General features: G+C 48.3%; 1 protein-coding gene across 2 annotated transcripts; it reads left to right on the forward strand.

Annotated features, from left to right (window-relative positions):
* The first annotated feature begins 5,763 nt into the window (after window positions 1-5,763).
* DENND2D (DENN domain containing 2D) lies at window positions 5,764-23,017 on the forward strand. 2 transcript variants are annotated; one of them, XM_081308748.1, is made up of 12 exons: window positions 5,764-6,180; window positions 10,569-10,744; window positions 11,528-11,640; window positions 12,481-12,550; window positions 13,250-13,327; window positions 14,377-14,517; window positions 15,704-15,852; window positions 18,226-18,403; window positions 21,170-21,211; window positions 21,619-21,700; window positions 22,023-22,262; window positions 22,558-23,017. In XM_081308748.1, the coding sequence occupies exons 1-12, from the start codon at window positions 6,030-6,032 to the stop codon at window positions 22,632-22,634; spliced, it is 1,497 nt and encodes a 498-aa protein (XP_081164874.1). In that variant the 5' UTR covers window positions 5,764-6,029; the 3' UTR covers window positions 22,635-23,017. The 2 variants fall into 2 exon arrangements, with proteins under 2 accessions (XP_081164874.1, XP_081164875.1); XM_081308749.1 differs by lacking the exon at window positions 5,764-6,180 and adding an exon at window positions 9,614-9,990.
* The last annotated feature ends 652 nt before the right edge of the window (window positions 23,018-23,669 follow it).

Below are 23,669 nucleotides of genomic sequence, written 5' to 3' on the forward strand. Positions count from 1 at the left end.
CATTCGGAGACCAGTGAGCAGGCTGACCTGACTTCAGTCACACAGGATGTCTATTTGAAGTCATCATGGGCAGCGTTCAGGACATGGTCCAGTATGTTCAGCGTACTGGACCACGTTCAGCTCCATGGAAGACTCAACAACAAATCCTAGTGGACTCATCAGAGTTTTCCAACAACCTGAAGATAAGGTTTCCATTCGAGTTTGTTCACTTTGCCTGCTGGGTGACCTTGGGCAGGTTCCTTAACATCTCTGAACCTGTTTCTTCCTCTATAAAGCAGGAATATTAATAAATATCAACAAATTATTGATAAGGATGACTCGAAATAGTATTTGTAAAACACTTCCCATAAGGTCTATCTGTTTCTCTTACATGAATGGAGAAGGAGAACTGGGAACTCCTTAAGTGCAATCAAGATGGTGGGAATATAGTTCAGTTCAATAAATACATATTGATCATCTGCTAATATTGTACTCATAAAGCTGTGGATTCATTCATTCATCTATTCAAGAAATATTTATTAAGTAGTTTTTTTGTGAAGGGATTTGGTTATTTCTACTGGCTACTCAAAGCCCTAAATAATGCTGAAAATACATTTTGAAGTTCTTACTCTTTGTTCCTTTATTATGAATGGATTCTGCATTCACAGAGGGTTTAAAAGGGTAAGTAGAGCTGGGGATGGTAGTGAAAGCCTGTAATCCCAGTGGCTTGGGAGGCTGAGGCAGGAGGATCACATGTTCAAGGCCAGCCTCAGCAGCTTGTCGAGGTCCTAAGCAACTTAGTGAGACCCTGTCTCAAAATAAAATGTGGCTCAGTTGTTAAGCACCTTTGGATTCAATCCCTAGTATCAATCAATCAATCAATCAATAAAAAGTAAGTAGGTATTTCTAAGTGGAAGAAGCCAATCTGAAAAGGCGACATACTGCAAGATTCCAGCTATATATGACATTCTAGAAAACGTCACCTATGAGATAGTGAAAAGCTCAGGGGTTGAGATAATGTGGGAATGAGCAGAGGACTTTTAGGACAGTGAAGCTGTACCATGTGGTATTGTAATGGTGGATACATGATTGTCAAAACCTATAGAAGGTACAAGACAGAGTGAGTACTACAGCAGCCTATGGACTTGAATTAGTAAGAGTGTGTCAATATTAGCTCAGCAGTTGTAACCAGTGTACCCCACTAAAGAAAGACATTAACAATAAAGGAAACTATGTGTGGGGTGAGGGTGAGGGGAGATAAGGGAACTCTGTGCTTTCCCTTACATTTTCTGTAAACCTAAAACTCTAAAAATTAGTCTACTAGTTAAATTAAAAAGTAAGCAGAATTTTCACAATTTATTTTGTCTCCCGGGGGTAGGTTTGATTCCTCAGGCTAGATGCCTGCTTCTCTTCCATGATCCAGGGCTGCTCCGTTGTTGTCTTAACCCCCATACCTCCACATGATATCTCTTCCACAAGAATGTTGTCTCCACGAGGATGGGACTTTGTCTTCCTTGCTCACCTTTGTGGGATCATGTCAATCTTCTATGTAGACCTCCCAATGGCTTTCTATGCCTAATGCTTCATGTGTAGTAGGTCACTTAGTCCTAGGAGGTAGGTACCAATATTACACCCATCAAATCTGAGAAAACTGAGCACAGAGAGGTAAAGAAACTTGTCTGATGTAACACCAGCAATGACTGGCAGAGCTGAGATGTCGACCCAGGAAGTTCTGCTCCAGCATTTGCAGAAAAGGTACCAGAAAACCAAAGAGTGTTTTAAATTGTAGAGTATAACACATATTTTGGGTGGTGAAAGCATTTTAAAATATGCCTCAAACAGGCATATTTTTAAAAATGCAAAAAAAAAAAAAAAGGCAACTCCTATTCGCACATGGTAGGAGTTGGAATTGCACTGTGAACTTGTTTTATTTGGGGTGTGTGTGTGTGTGTGTGTGTGTGTGTGTGTGTGTGTGTGTTTGGATGCAGCATGGAGGCTGCTGTGCTTGAGACAGATGCAGACTGCTCATCCATTCACTCTCTCATTGGTTCACTTACTCAGCAGGATTTACTGATGATCTAATGTGTGTGTGGCCTTGGGTTAGGCAACAGGGACATAGAGGGACAAAAGAGACATGGCCCATGCCTCCTGGGAATGACTCCAGAAAAGGAGAGAATAGTTGAACAAATAATTTCAGAAACATATATGGAACTAGATACGTTCTAATAATTATAAATGCTTTTAAGGGAACAAAGGAAAGGTGTGATTGGAGGATCTGCTTGAATGGGGCCAGAAGTCAAGGAAGTCCTCTCAGAAAGGATATCCTAAGCAAGATACAAAGAATGAGTGGAAGGTGTCGGAGGTGAGCATTTCAAGGAAGAACATTCTGAACAGAGGTCTCGGCATGTGCAAAAAAATGTTGGGATTGAAAAGATCGGGGCACTTAAGAAGGATGGTATAAGGAGGGACAAGGTGACACGGATGAAGCCAGAGAAGAAACAAGGGACAGATAAGTTACATCAGGGCTTCATTCAAGGAATAGATGGTTTGTTTGTCCACGGTCGAGCAGAGTCTTTCATCCAGGGGAGACATACGAGGGCATTTGTTGCAGGGCAGACCGTCATCCTTGTTTCCCACATTCAGATGCTCTTTTCTATCCCTGGGTGTCATCGCTCATTCCTGGCAGGTGTGTAAGTCATTTGTCCAAGCTGTTTCTCACAGGAGATCAAAAGCCAAGACTTGAGGCAGCTTGAAGGAATCAGGGCTGAGGCTTCTGTTCCTCTCAAGAGGAAGAGCACCTTAGAGCACTGTGGATATTGTCATCCTGGGGGAAGGAATGTGGTTTTCATTGTTGTTATTTTAGTGCTTTCGTGGCTAAGGACCAGATCAGACCCAGTTATGGGATAGGGTTACCTCTGAGTGGAACAAACAGTGCCACGGGTCACTCATTCTGGAATATGTGGATGCTGAGGCAGGGCTGAGCTCCAGGGCATTTCCACGGGAGTCAGGTCAGCCACATGGGGCAAGTCTAGGGAGAGGTGGAGGTGTGACAAGGAGAGGACCCCTGTGCAGCCCCTAGAAGTGGTATTACTTTGGCTTTAAGTTCTCCTTTCCAATGTGCTTCCTCTATCACAAAACAAAGTCTTAACAAACCCCAGGCAAGGTCCTGGCAAGCCTGATTCCTGATCTTCAACTGTCATTGTTTGAAACTGAAGACAGGGTCAAAGTCCAAAGCAGCAGAGGAGAGAACTGGAACAGTCTGTCTTGAGACAAATGTGTGTAACTGCAGATGGAGAAAACAGCAACTGGGGTCCCCAGGAGTGGACTGTAGTGAGGAGTAACTGCCAAAGCTGGTCTGTGGAGGATGTGCTTCTTGGAGTGGCTCAGAAATGCTTGGAGACACAAGCCTGATACAACTGCTCTCAGCATTCAAAAGAGGCAGAGCTGAGACTCCAGCGATGTGAGGATTAAAGGGACAAGAGAAGTTTGGAAATCAGATTATGAATGTTCTTTCTAATCCTCCCGACTGCCCCAGAAGTGATTTTATCATTTTATCATCTCAGGAGAGTGAGCTCAGGGAAGCACCTAACCCAAGGCTGCAGGTCAGGTCAGGGGCGGAGTGGGGCTCACCTCCAGGTGCTTTTCAGATGCCTGACCTGCTGTTGTGTCAGGCTGCCTCCCTGAAGGACACCGTTGTGTGCATCCTTGCAAGACCTTCATAAAAGAAAGGCTGGGGTCATTGTCCGCCACTCCACAGCAAGACTTGGGGGAACAGTCACAGGGGCACAAAGGGAGATGGCAGCTATAAGGAAAAGAGCTTTTCTCCCAGCAGAAACGGAGGCCTCTTGTGCTGCCCTCACCACTTCCTTATCCACACATTTATCCCTGCTGTCCTCTTTTTCATCTCTCTTTGCCCCCTTAGGTAACATTCCCTTTTCCTATTTAAGCCAAACTTCTACCTAAGCCTCTGCTGGCACTTCCTTGCTCCCCGGGCAGGCCTTGTTCATCTGCACACTTTCTTATACTCTAAACCTCTGCCCTCTCTCTCTGCCTCTAATAAGCTCTAATCTTTACCATCTAACCCACTACTTTAAACCAAATCTCCCTCTAAATACAGACCAGTCAACAAGTGCTTCTTGTTATTCACACTTTGCAAAAATGTAGATGATGCTCCCTAACCCCTCAAATCCGAATCATTCCTCATGTCATTCTTAACCAAATTCCACCTCCATTTCACTGTTGTTATTCAAGTCCCCCTAATGTCCTAATTAATGAATACTTTAAAAAATTGGGGAGAAAGTCTCATATAGAGACATATAGAGAAGTGCTAGAGTGTACAATGCAGAGAAAAAATACTTAGTGAGTACACTTATATATCTACCACCAGGTTAAAAATGTACGTGACCACACTCTGAAGCCCATAGTAAACTTCATTACTTCCTTCTTCCTTCTTAAACATAACACCATCTTGACCATACACTAGTTTTGCCCGTGTTAAACTTTACATAAATAGAATCTTACATCCTGTACTCTTTGGTGTTTGGCTTCTTTTGCTCCTTATATTTGTACAATATAGCCATGTTAGTATGCACAGTGGTGGTTTATTCATTTTAATTACTATACAGTACTCCATTGTTTGAATATACCACAATTCATCCATTTTACTGTTGAGGGACATGTGAGGTTTTTCCAGGCTAAGGCTATTTCAAATAAGGTTTTCATGGACATGCTTGCCTTGTCTTCTCGGTGCACTCTTGCACTTTTCTTTATCTGTTTTTAAGGAAAAAAAAGTAGTTTGGTTGGGAAGATTAAAGTACAATAAAGTTGACCAATGGGGCAACTTTATCACAAGCAACTCCTGCGTTGACAGAGACATCCAAGACAAAGGTCTAGCCTAGAGAATGTACTTGGGGGAAGAGCTGTGTCCTTGCGTGCAGGAACCCAGAGAATAGGGAACAGAAACGGACTGTGTAATTAAGTGCAAAATTGCCTACGCCCAAAGTAAAGGCAACTTTTAGAGTCTCTAGGCTAAGAGTAGACAGTTTAATACTAGGGCTGGCTTCCCAACTTCTGCTCTCCCCTCATCTGTGACTGGAGGGTCACCTTGAAAGAGAGGAAAGGGGGATGTGGGTCTGGGCGGGGGGCCATCCCATGGATCCCAGACATACTTCTGCCAAAGTCTCTTCTTCCCTCTGAGACCCACTCTGGAAGCTGAGTGGTGAACAGAGAAACTTCAGATGGGCTCTGCACTTCCCACCCCTACAGATGCGTGTCCTGGGAGGGAGTGGGAGCCAAGGCAGATCCCCCAGGAACAAGTGGCGCTTATCAAGCTGTCATGGTTGGTCACTAGAATTTGAAGTCTTGGCATATTTGGAAGTCAGTGACAGTGAGAAAAGGGAGGAGAAACTGCAAGGCTGCCATGGGATTTGGGATTAGAGGAGGAGTGGAGATAGTTGCAATGATGATGACAGTGTCTCTTAAATTTGTATCACATAACAGCTTACAAAAAGCTTTCCATTCCCTGAGTTTTACATCTTTCCGGTAGGGCAGGTAGGACCGTCATCTTGTCCATCTGGAGAAGGAGACTGGATGGAAGGCAGGGTCAGGCCCCTAAACCAACTCTCCAAGAGCCTCCAGGGTGATATGCAGAATGTGGCAAGAGAAATGGCCAGAGGCCAAAGCAGTTGCAAGGAGAGGGGTGCAGGGGTTGAAAAGGTGGGAGGGCTCTGAAAATTCCGCCCCCTTCTGGGGTTAGGTTGGTGCCATCTGGGAGCTGCACCTTCCAGCCCTCGTCCTGGAGGTGGGGGTGCCTTTAGCCGGGACCCCATGCGTTCGGGGACTGCGGGGCTCGGAAAGTCGAGCTTCCTTGCGGGGTGGAAGCGAGGTGGCACCGCCCCTCCCGGACGCGCGTCGAGCGCCCTCTGTCACCCCACACTGCCCTGCCAAGGGCCCAGAGAAGCGCGTCCCGCCCAGGTGCGCCGGGGGGTTGGGCCGGAGCCCGGAAGGTGCGCCGCCCCGCCCCAGGCCGGTCCCCGCGGCCCACCCCCCGCATGAAAGTGAAAGTGTCGGGCCCGCGGAGGTCAAGGATTGGGGGGCGGGGCCGGCGCGGACCTGGGAGCGGGCGCCCGGGCACTCGAGGGGCCATGGATGGGCTCGGCCGCCGCCTTCGAGCCAGCTTGAGACTGAAGCGCGGCCACGGGGGTTAGTGCTGGCCAGGGCGCGTCGGGGCGAGGGTGGGGGACCGAGCGGGGGCCCGGGAACCGGTCCTAGAGGGTGGCGGGAGTTGGGGACCCGGGAAGGACGACGCGAGGGTCGAGATCCGGGAGCAGTTGGGCGGGACTCGGAAAGACAGGGCGATTGGACGGGATTAGGGGTCATGTGAGCCGGGGACAGCGCAGGTAGCGGTGAAAAGGGTTAGGTGGGGGCGGGGGCGGAGTCAGCCAAGCGGCCAGGTCCACCGGGGCGAGGAGGAGGCGACCAGCCGGCGACCAGCCGAAGGAAACCGTTGTGGGGCCCCGGGGCCACGTGTCCTTTTATTCAGGAAACTTGTGGTGCAACCGCAGTGTGCCTGAAGCGCCCGGGCTGCGGTGTCCCCTCGAAGCGCCGCCTCAGTCCCACGTCGGCTGGCAGCTGCGCCCCGCCTCGCAGCCCCACGCCCGCCCGTAGCCTTTGCCCAGTTCCTGGGAACCAGCTGCCCCTGACCCTGCCAAGACAGCCGGCCACGAAAACGGCCCTGCCCGGTGACCACGAACCTATCCCACTCAGGGGCGCCCAGGTGCCCCGCAGACTAGCGGCGGGTGGGCAGAACTGAGCTGAAGCCTGCTTAGCTGCTTCCTGAGTGACCCAGAGATGTGGGACACTCCATCCCATCACTGAGATGGGACTAATTCCCCTCATCCAGTTGGTGGGGATGACGTTAGTAGTCCATGTTAGTTTTCTTTCTTTTCTTCTCAGAAGAGGGTTGGGCTTTGGAGGGAAGGTAATTAGGATATCACTAGGTTATTCATTCATTCAACAAAGGTTTATTGCTGCTTGACTAGCCAGTCCTACTGCTGAGTAGCCATAACCGTTTAGATTTTTTTTTTTAACCTTAAGTTTCCTTTTTTGAGGAGAAACAAACACGGGAAGGGGGGACCAGCAGGGGTCACTCCCAGACCGCCCACTCCTTCCAACATTGACAAATGGACAGCCCAGTGAGCTTCTTTCCTGCTCCCAGTCCCAGAGTTGGAGAGACCCCAGGATGAGGTCAAAGCCTCCTTCTCTGAATTACAGTGGCTGTGTCCTTTTCCCATCCATTCTGACACCCGGTGCTTTTCCCCAGCATCCTTGCTGTTCTCTCCAGTATCTATTCCAGCTTGCACCCTGAGGGAGAGGTCAGAAGCTGGACAGTGACTGGAACAGAATGCAGGGTGAGACCTTTCTTCTCTGGAGAGCACTGACCTGGGAAGTCAGCCCAATGGATGGAGTCTGCCTTTTGTAGCCCACATGAGACTTTCCTCTGGCCCCCACCCACTCACTCCAACATAGATCTGGTGATTGTTGGGAAGAACTTCCTGGCTGTTTAGGAACCGGAAGATAATCAGTCTCTATTATCTGTCCTGAAGTTCAGCACCTGTCAGGTCAGGAGTGTGTCTTCTTTGGCTTCTACACGGGACAATCCACCTTCCTGGGGATTTTCCCTTTCCTCTTGTGTTTTTCTGGTGCCTGGTGCGTAGGTATTTGCATATTAGGAGGGGGTGTGTGTGTGTGTGTGTGTGTGAATTGCCATAGTGAGGAGGAGTGTTGTTAGCGGTCCTGGGTGGAAAACAGCTCAGTTCAAAGAGAAAAGTTCAGCTTTTCAGACTGCGGTCAGAAAATCCCCTCACCTCTATTCTAAAGGGTTCTGGGACTTCAGTCCTATGGTTGTGGGAGGGGCTTCCTGGTGGAGGAAAAAGTGTAACTAGTCCTGACTTCCCTAGAAAGGGTGAGTCCCTCATCAACTAAAACCCAGGATGATAATCCCTTTCTGGGGCACTGGGATTACATGAAATGCTTTACAGGAAACGTTTGTGATGGATGCTAGTTTTCTGTCAGGCTTTTCTCTTCTTTTGATGACCCCTTTTGAAACTGGGGAGGGAGAAAGCAGGTTTTTGTTAGATTTCTTGCGCCTCAGTCAAAAAGTCTAGTTATGTTTTTTTGTCAAGGATTTTTGATTTTTCGCTGTTCCTTTGGTCTCCTGATAAAGCAAGAGGAAGCAGGCTTAAAATGCTGCCCGAAGGATTTAGGAAAGGGCATGATTTCCTGAGGTTCAGGAATGATCAGCGAGAAGATTCTGGATCTCAGAGCCCTTTGCAAACCTCTGTGGGTTTTTTGCTGTGTTGCTTATTGGCAGTGGAAGGCAGGAACCCGGACCTGGAGCTTTCATAATCCCCACCTTCAGCAGATCCTGTTAATTTTAAATAGCCTCTGAATTACTTCATGCCTCAGTTTCCTCACCTATATCAGGAAGTTGCTTGTTCCTCAAATAGGCAGTAAGGATTATTCAACAAGTCTGTGCAGGTGGTATGTAGGTAAAGGTGTGGCAAAGTCTCTGAGTTCTGGTTCATGCTTCTCGCCAATTATAACATTTGTAATATCCTTATTTACTGGGATTGGGATTTCCCCAGGAATCATGGCCACAAAAGCCCAGCTGACAGCTCTTAGCAGCAAGGCAGCCACCTCTCCTACCCCAGAACCCCACTCTCTCCCAGAAGGCTGCTTGTTCTCCGCAGGAGTGGCTGACCCTGACACGGAACCCCTCGGCCTCCAGTCTCTTTCTTCTCTGAGGCAATTTCCTGACAAAAAGTTCTTCCTTCTTATCGTGTGCATTTCCTTATTCAAGGGTGTCTGTGAGAAGCCTAGATGGTTTACTGCTAGTTTTTCCCTCTTCCTTGTTCTTCAGATCCAGCCGTGGGCCAGCAGTTCAGCCTGTTGGCCTGCCCCCACAGGGAGACAGGCTAAGCAGGAATGGGGTGGAGTGGAGATCACCCAGATGCTTTCCACTGCCACTAAGTGACCTTTAGGCTGCTGATGCAACCAGTCCCCTACTTTAGGCTGGAGACAATTTCCTGAGTCAGTGGTTCCTATTTGGAAAGAGGGAATTTGCTAGAGCCCTGGAATAGTCCTAGTGAGAGAACTCTCTGCCTTTGCACAGGATGTGTTGCAGGGGGTTATTCCAGAAATAGCAAGAATTCCCAACTCAGGGGTGGACTTTGTTCTCTACTTCATAATCAGGAGAGGAGGCTGTGGTCCATATTAGTTTCTAGGACTCCCTCTCCTGCTAGAAGAATTCATCAATAGATCATTATTAGGCCAAGTCTACCTTGATCAGGGAATGCTTGGTTCTGTGATCTCATTTGAGGTCCTGAAGTCCTTGAAGTTTGTAGCAGGTAACCTCGTAGGAGCTTTCAGCTGCTGTTGACCATGTTGAGAAGTGAAAGGTGAGCAACCAAAGCTATGGGGATGTAAGATCCCTGTCCTGAGACTGGCGAGGTTCCAGGATCCACGGTCTGATGCTATCAGGCGTTCCTCAGGGCGGTGAGGTTGTAAATAAACTCGTTGTGAAGTCTGCAGTCCAGAGTTACAAGCCCTCAGCCCAGAAGCAGCCGGTCCTTGGAGGTGTTTGCTCATGACCTTTTCTTTCACCACACCCTGGGGCTTTTGGGAGGAGCCTGGAGCTGCGTTGCAGTGCCAGGATGCTGCCGCTCTCATGCCCACGTTCAGCTGCCTCCTGGGTCCCGTGACATCTTTCTTGTTCAACCACTGGGTGCACAGGATGGGAACTGTTCTCCCCTCTTTGGAAGCTAGCGTGTGGCTCCTCTTTAGAGAGTTGTGGCTGGAGACCAAAGCAGTGGCCTCTCTGTAGCCAGCCTGTGCTGGGGGAAAGGGGAGCCCACTCCATGTCCTGAAGGCCCAGGGAGATGGAAGGACGAGCGGTCGGCCGAGCACTCAGGCGCTTCCGAAATCGACTGCCTCGACTCCGACACCGAGCAGGTCAGGACTGGCTTGTCCACTTCCTATTTTATCAGGAGAACCCTTTTAAATGGGACTGTTCCTTTCTTGAAGTGCTCCTTCCTCTTTTTCCTTCATATGTTGACCTCCACGTGTCCCCCCATGTGGCTGGGCCATGAGGTTTTCCCTGCAGTTTTGCAGAGCTGATTGTGCCCTCTGTGGCGGTTGGTGTGATCACAGTCATATGCCCCTTGGGCCTGTCCTGCTCATGTAGAACAAGTTCACTCAAGGCATGCTGTTCCTGGACTCCTCCGGTAGGCAGAGACTCTGTGGTTCCCCAGGGGATAGGGGCTCTATGAGCCTGTCTAGTATATTTCCTCAGCTTCTGCCTCAGTGGTTTCTCTCCTTCTCTTGGCTTATCCCAGTTTTAAGCCTCCCAGGGCGTGTGTGGAAACTGCCCACTTGGCTTTGGTTTTGTTTGCTGACCGGCAGTGCTGGCCAGGCTCAGGTGTCTCAGCATGGGCAGGGCAGCCTGGAGCCCTGCAGCTTGCCCACATTCTCACAGACTCCACAGAATGGATCAAAGAGATCCTGAACTGACGGCACTGTCTTGGTTTCAGGATCTCCCCGGGACAATCTAGGGGAAGCTGTAAACGAACCAGAAAGGACTCAAGAGAACTCTCTGCCCAGCTTTGCTGGGGGGCAGCATTTCTTTGAATATCTTCTGGTGGTTTCTCTTAAAAAAAAGCGCTCAGGAGACGACTATGAACCCACCATCACCTACCAGTTTCCCAAGGTAAGGACTGAAGGAGGGGCTGGGGGCCGAGAATGGGGGTTCCACTCTTCCCCCCTCCCTGCCGGGACTGGAGCTCTGGGTGTGCTGCTTTTATTTCCTTCTTAGCCCAGCCCTAGTTTTCTGTTATCACCCAGAGAATCTAGGTCTGCTGCTTCTTTGAGGCTGAGGCTCCCTAGAGGGGAAGCTAGACTAGAGCTCTTGCCCCTTTTGGGACCTCAGAGTTTGCCCAGATTCCATCCTCAGTCACCTTTCTCCATAGGGAAGCTTACCTTCTGCCATGCCTTCTAGAAGGAGTCCCCTCCTGCTCTGTGGGAAGGAGAGGGCAGGGCAGCACAGAGTTAGTGGGTAGGCCGGGGACTGCACCGCAGCCCAAGCTTCAGGTTCCTTCTTGTCTGATGCTGCACTTGGGCAAGAGGTGAAATAGGGCATCTTTCTGGTTAACCCCTCTCGTTAGCAGGTGCAGCGACTGAGTTGGCCGCTTCTCTTTTCTGATGTGGTATCTCTCTGACATCACCCTCCCAGGGGCTGGGTCAGCTCAGGGCTTTTCAGTATGCAGTGTGGCCCCTGATCTGCTCCTTAACTATGTAGATCCTCAAGACACTAAAGTCCAACCCACGTTCACGTCAATGGGGCCCAGAAGGACCTCTCTTGCTAGACCCAGAATTCAGACAGAGGTGCCCTTTGACCCCCTATGTGGAAAAGCATATTCCGAGATAGCTTTAAAGCCTCAAAAGCCTGCTATCCTTCCTGCCCTCACAATCCCTTCCTTTCTTTTTCTTACAGCGGGAGAATCTGCTTCGAGGGCAGCAGGAGGAGGAGGAGCGGCTTCTCAAAGCCATCCCCTTGTTCTGCTTCCCAGATGGGAATGAGTGGGCACCACTCACTGAGTATCCCAGGTAACTGCTCCACCCTGGAGTATCAGATTGGGAAAGAAGGGGCAAGTGTGGGCCACGTGTGTCTCCTGTGGTCCCCTCCCCTGGTGTGCATGCCGGATTTCCTGCCACGGGGTGGAGTTGATTCATGTATAAACCTCTTGCCTGAGGGCCCTTAAGGCCAAGCATCTAGCTGTGGTTCTACCTCTGTCCAAAGATGGCTGGAATTCTCAGATGTCCCAGGAGCAATAATTGTATTTGACTCTGCTACTGGTGGAAACTGGACTGGGCAGGAGGCCTGTGGCCTCTATGAAGGCAACATAGCAAAGACCCTTATGACATCAGCCCTGGAAGTTGACTCCCTGGGTTTGAATTTGGCTTTACCACTTACGAGTCTGCCTTCAATACATACCTTTACAGGTGGGGTGTGGTGGTACAGGCCTGTAATCTCAGGGACCTGGGGAGGAGTCTGAGGCAGGAGGATTGCAAATTTACAGTCAGCCTCAGCAAACTAGCAAGACCCTGTCTGAAAATAAAAAAAATAAAAAGAACCGGGGATGTGACTCTGTGGTAAAGTGCCCTGGGTTCACACCCCAGTACCAAAAATAAGTAAAGCAAGCAAGCAATATCCTCTCACCCTCTCAGAGCCTCAGTCCTTCATCTTTAAAGTGGAAATAATAATCGAACCTACCTCAAAAGATTTCTTTGAGGATCCGATGAGGTGATGCATTTAGGGCTTGACACCAATAAGCGTTTAATAAATTACTGGGGTTATTACTAACATGATTATTCATCAGCTCCCTTTTGACCTCCTTTTAGAATCTAGTGAGTAATGCAAACCAAGTCTTGTTTGCTCTTTTGCAGGGAGACTTTCTCCTTTGTCCTGACCAATGTGGACGGCAGCAGAAAGATTGGATACTGCAGGCGCCTCTTGGTCTGTGTCGCTCAGAACTGCCCCCTCCTATCTGCAGCCTGCTCAGCTCCACAGCTGGGCTTGCTCAAGCTTCACTTGCAAAAGCTCAGGCTCCCTGCAGTGGTGGTTGTAGGGACTCAGCCCAGAACTTGCTATTATGCTAATGTCCCTTCTGCAGCCCCATGAGAAGGAGGACATTGCAATCCTTCTTTCTCACCTGTGATACCTTTGCTGGCCAGGTTCTGGTCTGTGCTCTTCCTAGCTTTTAATAGCTCCGTGCATTGTGAGAGGCTCCACTTGACTCCTCTCCCTGTCTTCTTATCCAGACCTGCAGAGGCTGGAATTTGAACAACTAGGTCCACTTCTTTGGGTCTCCATGATTCTCCACAAGCACCTTGACAGTGCTGTCCTACTTAGCCATTTCCTCATCTCTAAGACGTGCCTGCTCCCTCGCTTTGCTGATCTTCAGATTGTGTTGGCCCTGAAGGCAGCAGGGCTTGTCTATGAACCTCAGCTCCCTGAAGGCCATCTTCTTTTGACCTTGGTGACCATTCTGACCTCCCAGCTGCCTGCCCCATGAATGGAACCACTGCCTAGCCAGGCCTTTCTCCATCCAGCCCATAAGTCCCCATTTACCCCCACCCCCAGCACTCAGCCCTGAGCTCCTCAGCCCCAGGTGGGAAGGCTGCAGCACTGAAGATGCCTCTTGTCCCTCTCCAGCCTGCCGGCCCCGGCCCTCGACTTCCCAAAGTGTACTGCATCATCAGCTGCATTGGCTGCTTCGGCTTGTTCTCCAAGGTAGGGATGGAACAGGATTCCTCAGGGCCTGTTAGGCCTGTTCAGCTTCTGGGCTTGGTCTGGCTTCTCGAGCTTCCTGTGCAACTTGTGTCCTGAGTGGACCTCCTTTCCCGTAGCCTGGCCTTCATCAAGGACATTTGGGGACACTGGAGCAGAGAGGGGCTTGGGCCTAACTTGATTTTAGGAAAATCTGGAGGATTATCTCCCCTGCAGAGAGAGCAACACTGCTCCAACTTTAGTCAAGTCAGAAAGCAGTTGAAGCAGGATAAGGGGAAGAGCCTCAGGAGTCTTCTGCCCTGAATTCCAGTTACCTCCTCTGTCCAGTGGATCTAATGGTCCTTCAGCTTCCTCTCCCCTGGGCTGTGATGAGAAGTCTCTTTATGAACGAATAGGAAGGTAGTCATCATATAGTAGGGGCCCCAAGCCTTGCTCTAACCCCTTTAAGGGTAGAATTTGAGGTGCCCAGGTCTTGGGCTGCTGGATTGATTGGAGCCCCAGCACACTGAGTCAGGATCGGAGAGGAGCCGTCAGAGTGGACATGTCTCAGTGGCTGTCAAGGGCTTCTTAGTGCTCTGCCCCAGCAAGACTCCCGGGGGACCAGGGCAGGACCTCCGTCAGCTTTGCTTGGGTGGAACTTTCATCTGAGCAGTGTTCCGAGGGCTGGAAGCAGTTCCTGACCCTGACTTTGGAGAGTCTCCATTGGAACTGGAGGTCAGAGTGACACTCAAGAGGTCACTGGATCCATTCCAGGCACTGCTGTCATGGATGCTGAGTACTCTGGCGTGGCTTTCTGGGGCCTGTCGTTTTATTTTAGTGTGGGAAGGGAGGCATATGGCTTGGTAGAGAGAATGAAAAGAAGGCTAGGACATATCTGGTCTTGTTCAGAAGATAGAGAGCAGATGATTGAGCCTGAGAGCAAGGGAGGGAAAGAGCCAGATGGTGGAGGGGCCTCGAAGGTGCATGAGACTAACCTGAAGCAGCGTGAGCGCCTCGGGATGATCAGTGGCATCCCTCTGAGTCTTGTCTCTTGTGGCCCTTTCTTGTGGCAGATCCTGGATGAAGTGGAAAAGAGGCATCAGATCTCCATGGCTGTCATCTACCCATTCATGCAGGGCCTCCGAGAGGCAGCCTTCCCTGCACCTGGAAAAACTGTCACCCTCAAGAGCTTCATCCCTGACTCTGGCACAGAGGTGAGCTAGCACATGGGTGAAAGGCCCCTGGCTGGAGAGGGTAGGCTTCTGTGGCACCTCTCACTACTGTTCTTCTACTCACCAGGTTAACGTACAGAGAAACTGAGCCAGGCAGGGACTGGAACTTGGTTAGAATTAATGGCAGAGCTGACAATCAAACTCACATTTGCTGAGTCTTCCAACATGATACCCCAAAGCTCCTAGTTATTGTTCAAGCCACTGAGATCAGTAAAACATGTAGATTGAGGGTTTTGGTGCTAGAAAGGACTTTGTCCCCAGTCCCCAAAGGGCTGCTTGCATAGAACACCTCCCTTTTATTCTGTGTGTCTGTCCTATATTTCTTTCTTACCTGTAGCCTCCACCTGCCTGCTTCTGATCACATATCTCCATCCCTGAGTCCACCCCCACCATGGTACGTGGGGATGCTGTTGTTCTAAGGCACAAAACAGACTGAATAGTCCAGCAAGTGGGACAGTGTTCAAAGAATTCTAGTCTGACCCCTGGAATTCTAGTCCAGAGCCATGGAGGGTCTATGTGCCCCTCTGAACTCTGTCTTCCCCATGGAAGAATATGGAAGCATCTAGGATTGTTCATTTACTTGAAAAATAAGTACTCAATGATTTCTGTGTGCCAATATGTACTATTTTCTGCATACCCAGTGGTGACCAAAATGAATGTGGTCCCTTACCGCGATGGAGCTAAGAGCCTGATAGGGAAGACAGACATTAAATAAGCAAACTATCAATGAATATATAATTAAAAAGTGTATCATCTCAAAGAAAGAAAATCCAGGGCGTTACATGAGAAAAAGATGATGAAGTAATTGGTGGTCAAGGTGGACCTCTAAGGCCTGATAGAAGGTAAAAGCCATGTGGGGCAAGGGAGGACCAATCTGTGAAGGGCTTCAGGTGGGAGAGCATGGTCTACTCCTGAGACACAGGTAGACAGGTGTGAAGTATGTTGAGAGGAGTGCATGCTCAAGGCAGGACCTCATGTGCCATGTTGAAGATTAGGTCATGCCATCCTTAGAGCAGAGCAAACCCCCCTGTGGGTTTTTTATAGGGGCAAAGAGACAGAATCAGATTTCTCCAGTGGGAAGCATGGAGTAGGGCTGGTAGCAGCCCAGCTTTCTGGGGTCTGAGGGATCTTGCAATGTAACGACTCCTCCCCTCTGGTTTTCCCACAGTACATCTCACTGACCCGGCCCCTGGACTCCCACCTCGAACACGTGGATTTTAGTTCCCTGTTGCACTGTCTTCGTTTTGAACAGATTATTCAGATCTTTGCCTCTGCGGTGTTGGAGAGAAAGATCATCTTCCTGGCAGAAGGTCTCAGGTGGGCTCAGTCACTGGATGGCCTGCATCCCTCGGCCACGGGAACAGACTAGAGGTTCTCAAAGGAAGTCAGACTGTAGGATCTGTGTGTCCACTCTCCTGATTCCTGTTCTTGAATCCTCATTTTAGATGTAGAAAAACATCTATTGCAACTCCCCATCCCTGTCTCCAAACTCAGTTATATCCTGGGCTTAAAGAAGTTTCCTGATTTAGCTCTGAGCAGGACACTGAACTGTCCTTGTTCCTGAGACAGCCTAGGCAAGTCCAGTTAAGGTGAATGCAGGCATGATGGTGCCTTTGCAAGGCTGAGTGAGGAGAAGGGGTGGAGAATAGTCCAGGAGGGCATCTGATGCTATGAAGGATAAGCCTATCTACCCATTGATTCACTCATTCAACAAACGTTTATTGTATGACAACTGTTTGCCAGATAAAAGCATTGGGAAGATACCAACAAGACATGGTTCTTGACCTTAATGGGTTGCAGGATTGGGTAGTGGTTGAAAGGATTGGTATTGAAGTCAGCAGATGAGTTTCAAATCCTGTTTTCCATCTGCAGCTATGAGGGTCCCCCCAGGTCCCCATCTTAACTTCTTGAAGACATGATCTTCTTTTCTGTAGAATGGGAAATGATTGTACCTACCCACAGGGTTGTATAAAGAATGAAAGGAAATATTCACATTATAAGCATCTAGCCCCAGGCCAGGGACATATTGATGAGGATTAGCTGCTATTCAGAAGTTTATAGTTAAGGATTTCCCTGTGTGTAGTCAAAGCAGGGCACGGTCACATCTTGATTTCTACCTCCGAAAGGCTTCATGTCTAAAAAGTACATGGGAGACATGTGACAGATGGAGAAGAAAAAAAAATCATAAAATAGGAGGGTTTAACCTTCTATTTATATCTGGGCAGAGGGTGGGGGAACAGATCAATGTCACTGAGCTGACAGCCCTTGTTCTAACTTTTAGGGAAGAAGAGAAGGATGTTAGAGAAATAACAGAGGTCAGAGGTCTAGATGAATGTCATGGGTCAGTGACGACTAAAGAGGAACTAGTCTTAGTTTAATCCTTGTGGGAAAGACATCATCTTTGCTTTAAAAAAAGTTCTTCCAGGACTGGGGTAGTGGCTCAGTGGTAGAGCGCTTGCCTAGCATGTGTGAGGCACTGGGATTGATTCTCAGCACCACATACAAATACAGGGTCCATCAACAACTAAAAAAATATCAAACAAACAAAAAGCTCTTCCACTTCTAGGTCTGTGTGGAAAGAAGTTTCTGTGGTGGCTGTGGCTGGGGTTCTGGTCTTCCCCTCAGATCAGTGTTTGGGAAGAGAAGGGGGAAGGAGTGAACCTTCTCCAGGGAGATACCACCACTCCCCACTTCCTTCCCATATGGAGTTTTCAGGCTCCTGAGACTCGCACTGGGAGGGGACTTCCAGTCAGCCAGAGTTGTAGCTACACGCTCAGAGACTCAAACCTTTCTTACTCAGGAAGTGCTAGCTTGATACCAAGAATTGAAACAAGGTTTCCGCATCTGTGTTTTTATTGGCTTTGGCTTTGGGGCAATTTGGCTGGAGGAATGAAGAGCCATGGAAGCTGCTAAGTAGAAGCCAGAGTGTGCATGTGTGCGAGCCTGGGGGCGAGGAGAAGGCTGACTGGGCTTGGGCAGGAATGACATGAGGGATGCTTTCTTGCATAGCTTAGAGGAGCCACCTCTGTGGGACTTTCCATGTAGGAATTGCTGAGCCAGAGGTTCCTGGAATCTAGGAATTTCCCAAGCTAACTCGGGCACCAACCTGGTAGCTTTCAATGCCCTCAAGTGGCCAGGGTGAGCCATGTGAGGTCAGGGTGGGGGATGAAGGTTTATAAACACAAGGAGAAAAGGCTTTGCTCTGCACTGAGGCCCAGGTGGACAGTTTGTCTCTTTATTCCACTGTGAGTTCCTTAAAAGCAGGCCCAGTGTCTTACTCTTCCTGGTATCTACATCATCCTCAGCACAGCTGTCGGTACACATTGGTGGCTCTGTCACTTCTCTGTTTGAATGAAGACATCCCTTCTTCTCTCCCCGCTTCTGAGCCATTTTTATTTTGGACCAGTAATGAGATGACTAATTGGGAAATGAAAGATCAAATAGATGCCCCACCCTGGGTTAGTGGAGCCTGTGGCTCCTTAGTGCAGAGAGGGAACCTCTCCTGGTTTTTGCCCTTCTCCTGGCAACAAGTGGTGACAAGCTCTGTGATCTGTGTGGCTCCCAGACTTGCCTTTTTGCACAGGTGCAGGAAGGACTTGTAGTAGCTGCTGTGGGTGCAGGGCAACGAGAGGGTGTGTAGGGCGGAGGTGCAGGGTCCTCTCTGACTCTCTTCTCTGTGCTCCATCCCAGTACCTTGTCTCAGTGCATCCATGCTGCTGCTGCGCTGCTGTACCCCTTCAGCTGGGCACACACCTACATCCCTGTTGTGCCCGAGAGCCTTCTGGCCACCGTCTGTTGCCCCACTCCCTTCATGGTTGGAGTACAAATGCGCTTTCAGCAGGAAGTTATGGACAGCCCCATGGAAGAGGTATGCTGCAGCCAGAAGAGTACGTGATTTGGAGCCAGGTAGACCTGGATTTGGATCCCGGTTCTGCTACTTACAGCTATATGATTTGGGGCAAGTGACTTACTCTGTAAAATGGGGACAAGTGTTCAGTTCCTAGGGATTCTGGGGGAAATATCCTGTATAAACCTTCTAGTCCGGTGCCTGCCACACAGTTGATGCTTATTAAGTGTTGGCTGTCTTCTCCTGAAGGATTTCTCTTGGGTTTAAGAGGCAGCATGTAGCTTATTCAGAGGTCATGAGACTGTCCTGTACCAGCTGGCCCTAATGAGCAATCTCTGGGGTGTCCCATCTCTCAGTGGAATGGATGATCCCAGCTGGTCTATACAACACACACCCCACTGGAATTCACTCAAATTCCTTGGAAATGAGCCTTCCTGCAAACTATGTGTCTTGAGAATGCCAATTTCTACAACAAGCACCATCTTTCTGAGTGGCTCAGAGCTTAGTTGGTTTATGAGGATATAGATTCAAATCCCATTTTATTTTTTTAGCTTCTTATATTTTGGAAGTGCCACTGACATGGCAGAGGGCTCAATTGTGGAAAAGGACACTAATCACATAAATCTCTAATAGTTAGAAAATCAACTGAAAACATGTCCTGTTTTGAGTTGTCTGTTATAACTTCAAAGATGGCATGTTACTGTTATCTGAAAGCAGAAGAACTATTTGGGAATGACTGTCCTGGCTAACTACTGACTCCCTCTATGCAGAGAGAGGGCTACCCAGATGAGAGGAGTCTAGAAGGAAGCTACTTGAACAGGCCCCAAGCCAGCCCTAGTGGGAGGATTTCCCCCATTTTGCATAAGAGATAGCTAAGGTGCACAGAACCCTGAGCTGAGGCCACACAGGCAGCAGCAGATCCCTGCACAGATAAAACCACTCTATCCATAGAAAGCATTGCTGGGAAGCTGAGAAGCAGGCTGCATTTCCCTTCTTCTCTCCCCCAGTTCTCCCACCCTCCTCAGAACTGCTGACTGAGTACACATGCCCTTTGAACCACCCTTAGCCTTGTGACTAACTGGGACAGAGTATTAGCACTGTGTTTGGCAATGAAACTTAAACTGTCCCAACCCTAGAAGTTATGAAACTTCCTGACGCTGCAGCTCCAGCTCCTCGGAAGCTGTAGTTCCTCCCTTCATGACCCAGAGGGAAGATATCCGAGAGTCAATGGACTCCGCTCCTGCTAGCCAAGAGCCTTGGCTTGTTTCATTCCTCAGCATCTGCTCAGAGAAATGGGCAGAGGGTGTGGAAGGAGGAGGGCAATGTGGTCAGAGTATGTGTGGGGATCCCCTAACTCCCCACATAGCTCTAGGGAAGGAGTTAGTCAATAGACACCAATGTGCCCAAATACTGAAAGAACTTCTAGGAGCAACTTCAAAAAAGAATTCTTCATACATACTCTTTCCTTTCCTTCCAACCCCCCCCCCCCCCCAATGAACAGCTTTTCCTGCTGAAGGCATCTGAGCCTTTGTATACAAGTGGTTTCAGGCCTGGACTAGTTCAGCTTTTCTCCCCTGATGATGGATAATTACAGTGCAGGCTGTTTTTTTGGTATACTTTTCAGTCCCTCTCTTATATTTGGAAGAAGGGAAGATCCTTCACCCTCCTGTTAAGACCAAGGTCAAAAACTAAAAAGAGGGGCCCAGCACAGGCCCCTAATGCCCAACACAGGATTTGGGGCTGGTATACTGGTGACTGCATATCCTGCCCAAAGGCAGCTGCATGTTGCCCTTTAAAACATGGATCAGTATTTAGAGGGCCTGACATTTTAGGAAGAGCCCCAAATCCAAATTTTAAGCAAAATATTCCAATTTAAATATCAGGAACTAATCCATTTATTTTAAAATACTCTGAATCTAATAGATCTTCTAGTTGGAATCAGGCAGCAGCATGCCTGTTTATAGTTTCTCATCTCCATTGTAGGCCCCTCAGGCTGAGATGGAGCTGGTTCTGGAACTAGGGTCCCCCATATTCCAGCCCTGTGCTTGACTTACCTGTGGTTTGTAGGCACATGGTCTCCTCATTCCTTGCATGCTGTGTCTTTTTTTTTTTTTTTTTTTTTTTTTTTTTTTGCTGATAGGCTCAAAGCTCCTAGATTGTTATTATTTTTAAATAGAACCTCAGGCAACTGTACATAAAGTTGCTGCAAGCATTAAAAGACGGAAACATGTCCACTTTGGTCCTTAGGCTGACAAGTGGAAGGCAAGTGTAGAGAGAGGAATGTAATCCCAAGGACAGCACAGTTTAGGTTCTCAAAGGGTCCTGCTATTTGTCAGCAGTATGACCTCTAGCGACTGAACTTCTTTAGATGTTTCCTTATTTGCAAATAGAAGTAGTACCTGCTTCACAAGACTGTTGCCAGGTTTAAATGCGAAAATGTGCAAAGTGCTTATCATGTATGCCAGGTACTAAAGGCTCTGTAATAAGAGCAATTACTATGATCAGTGTTTTATTTCAGGCAGTTACTGGCTAGGATTTCCCCATATCGTACCTCCTTCTACCTGGGCTCTTTCCCTTACCTCTTTCTACATGCTCACCCTTTCCCTAGGAAGGAAACAGATTCTCGAGGAAAGTGGTAAGGAAGGAGAATGCCAGGCAGGAAATGAGATTTGGAGATGCTGATTTCGTGGTCCTCTAGGCCCAAAGATCTAATAGCCAGAGTCAGAAATGCAGATGATAAGTCCTCCTATGGTTTGTGAAGGAATAAAACCATTCTGTTTCTTTCAGGTCTTGCTGGTGAATCTTTGTGAAGGAACCTTCTTATTATCGGTAAGCATCTGAGTTCTGAGTCCTTGCAGACCCACCACCAATGCAGCCACTCTAGCCTCATGGGGTTTTCCCTATTTTGACGAACATTTGAGTGAGAACTCCTGGTATTAAGACCTCCTTGCTCTTGAGGAAGTCCTATAGACACTGACCACTTCATTACCAGGTGATCAATGCTCATACCTCGAGTAATGTATATAAACCAAGTACTACAGAAATGGAGGGGAGCCCCTGCTAATGTTTTGAGCCAAACTGAAGATGAAGAAACAGCTCTGTTGTTTCTCTACGTGAGCGATTATTTGGGGGTGGAGCAAGGGTGTGGAATTCATGCTCCCCTCATGGTCTTCTGCTACCTCCTTCCTTCCATACCTCCTCTTTGTTGGAACTCTGAGCTGACTATCCTCTTCCAGGTTGGAGATGAAAAAGATATCCTGCCACCAAAGCTTCAAGAGGATATCTTAGTCTCTCTTGATCAGGGAATCAGTGACTTGAGTAAGTCCTCTTATTTTGTGGTTGTTCAAGGAGTTTGAGGGCAATTATTCCCCTTCAGAACTAAAATATACTCATTCAGCAGCCCTGGGCCAGTCTCAGAGGCCTAGATCTTGAAGCAAGTTGGAATATGAGATTTTTCCTAAGCAATGGCAGAGAACCCACACCCGAGCTCTCGTCTCCATCCATCAATTGGTATCATGAACTCCTGTCCCCCTGCTTTCCCTAGACACTGTTGGCCTGAAATGAAAGTTGTCCTTAGAGGTGAGATGAGTAACTTTATCCTCTGTCACCCTCTAAGATGGTCATTGTATATCTCTGACAGCTTCAGAACAAACCAACGAACATGTTTCAGGCCCTTTTGTGCAGTTCTTTGTCAAGACTGTGGGTCACTATGCTTCCTATATCAAACGGGAGGCAAACGGGCAAGGCCATTTCCAAGAACGGTCCTTCTGTAAGGCTGTGTCCTCTAAGACCAACCGCCGATTTGTGAAGAAGTTTGTGAAGACACAGCTCTTCTCCCTTTTCATCCAGGAAGCTGAGAAGAGCAAGAATCCTCCTGCAGGTACAGTGACAGCCCCCACTAGCCTTATTTCAAACAGAGGTCACCTTTAGGATACAGAGGAGGGGGTGAAAGAATATTTCTTTCTAGAGGCCCATAGAAGAGCTGTAAAGTTTATTAGTAGGCTTGGAAGGAAGGAATCTAAAACCTAAGAAAATGCCTCATTGGCTGATATTATGTAAAAGTTGGTTTGTGGTGTATGTAGTATGGGGTACAGAGGGTATTTCTCATTTTACTCCTGAGTTCATCAGTCTGCCTGATCATGTTAGATGCCTAACCTCTGTATCTGAACCTACAGGCTATTTCCAACAAAAAATACTTGAATATGAAGAACAGAAGAAACAGAAGAAATCAAGGGAAAAGACTGTGAAATAAGAGCGTGGTGAACAGGAATGACTTGACTTACAAGCCAGTTCTGGACTTTGGCCCCTGCCAGAGTGGTGGGATCAGCAAAGCTCAGCTCCCAGAACCCATGGCCTTCTCCAGAGTCCTGGTGTCCAGGTCCTGCTTCATACTGGTATCTGAATTTGGGATCACAGGTGTGAGCTTCCTTGGGACTTTTTGGGGGCTCAGACCCCAAGCTCACAGAACTGGACTCAAAGCTGCCTTTTTTGCAGAGGTGACACAGAGTGGGAAACTGTAGTACATGTGTTGTAGGGAACCACCACTACGAAATCCTCCGCAGAGCTGAAAGAAGTTGTGGCCCAAAGGCTCAGCTCCTCCACATAAAAACAGAGGTCTATGGACACATGAGGATAATAAAGGCGAGAATCTCATTGTTTACATGTGTGTCAATGTATAATATAATACATGTGAGAATAAACTGGATTAGAAGAGGAGGCCTTGGTCATGGTGGGCTATGATTAGAGTCATAGAGTCACAGGGGTCAAGCAGTACTCCACTTACTAAAAGGATAAGAGATCCTGGTAAAAGCAGCAGCAGTGCCAGACACAGGGCAGGAGAGTACAGGGCAGCTTGAGTGGAGAATCTCAAGTCAACAGAAGTCACTACCTGGCTTCCATAAATACATCTGCCTGCCCATCACTCCCTGATTGGACTAGTACTTTACCTGCAGTTTTAGATATCCCATTTCCAACTGCTTGTTGTTCTGAGAAGCCCAGTTTGATTCTTTGGCTAAAGGTAGAGGGATCCCTGTATTGACATTTTTTCTTTTTGGGAAAACAGAATCATAACTGCAAGAGTCTAAGGAGTTTAGTGGTTACTTAGTCCCTCTTCCCTCTATACCTCTACTGACAGCTTCTGTTTAAACATTGCAAGAGATGGGAAACATTTTTAGAAGCATCTTGTCTTTCAAAAATTCTACCTCTTTTATTTGTTTGAGTGTGGCCCTCAGAGTCTCTGAATTTTATAAAGAATACAAATGTTTTGGAGGGTTGAAAAGGGTCAGGG

This window comes from Spermophilus citellus, assembly GCF_964194105.1.
Source record: "Spermophilus citellus genome assembly, chromosome: 9".
NCBI classification, from domain to species: domain Eukaryota; kingdom Metazoa; phylum Chordata; class Mammalia; order Rodentia; family Sciuridae; genus Spermophilus; species Spermophilus citellus.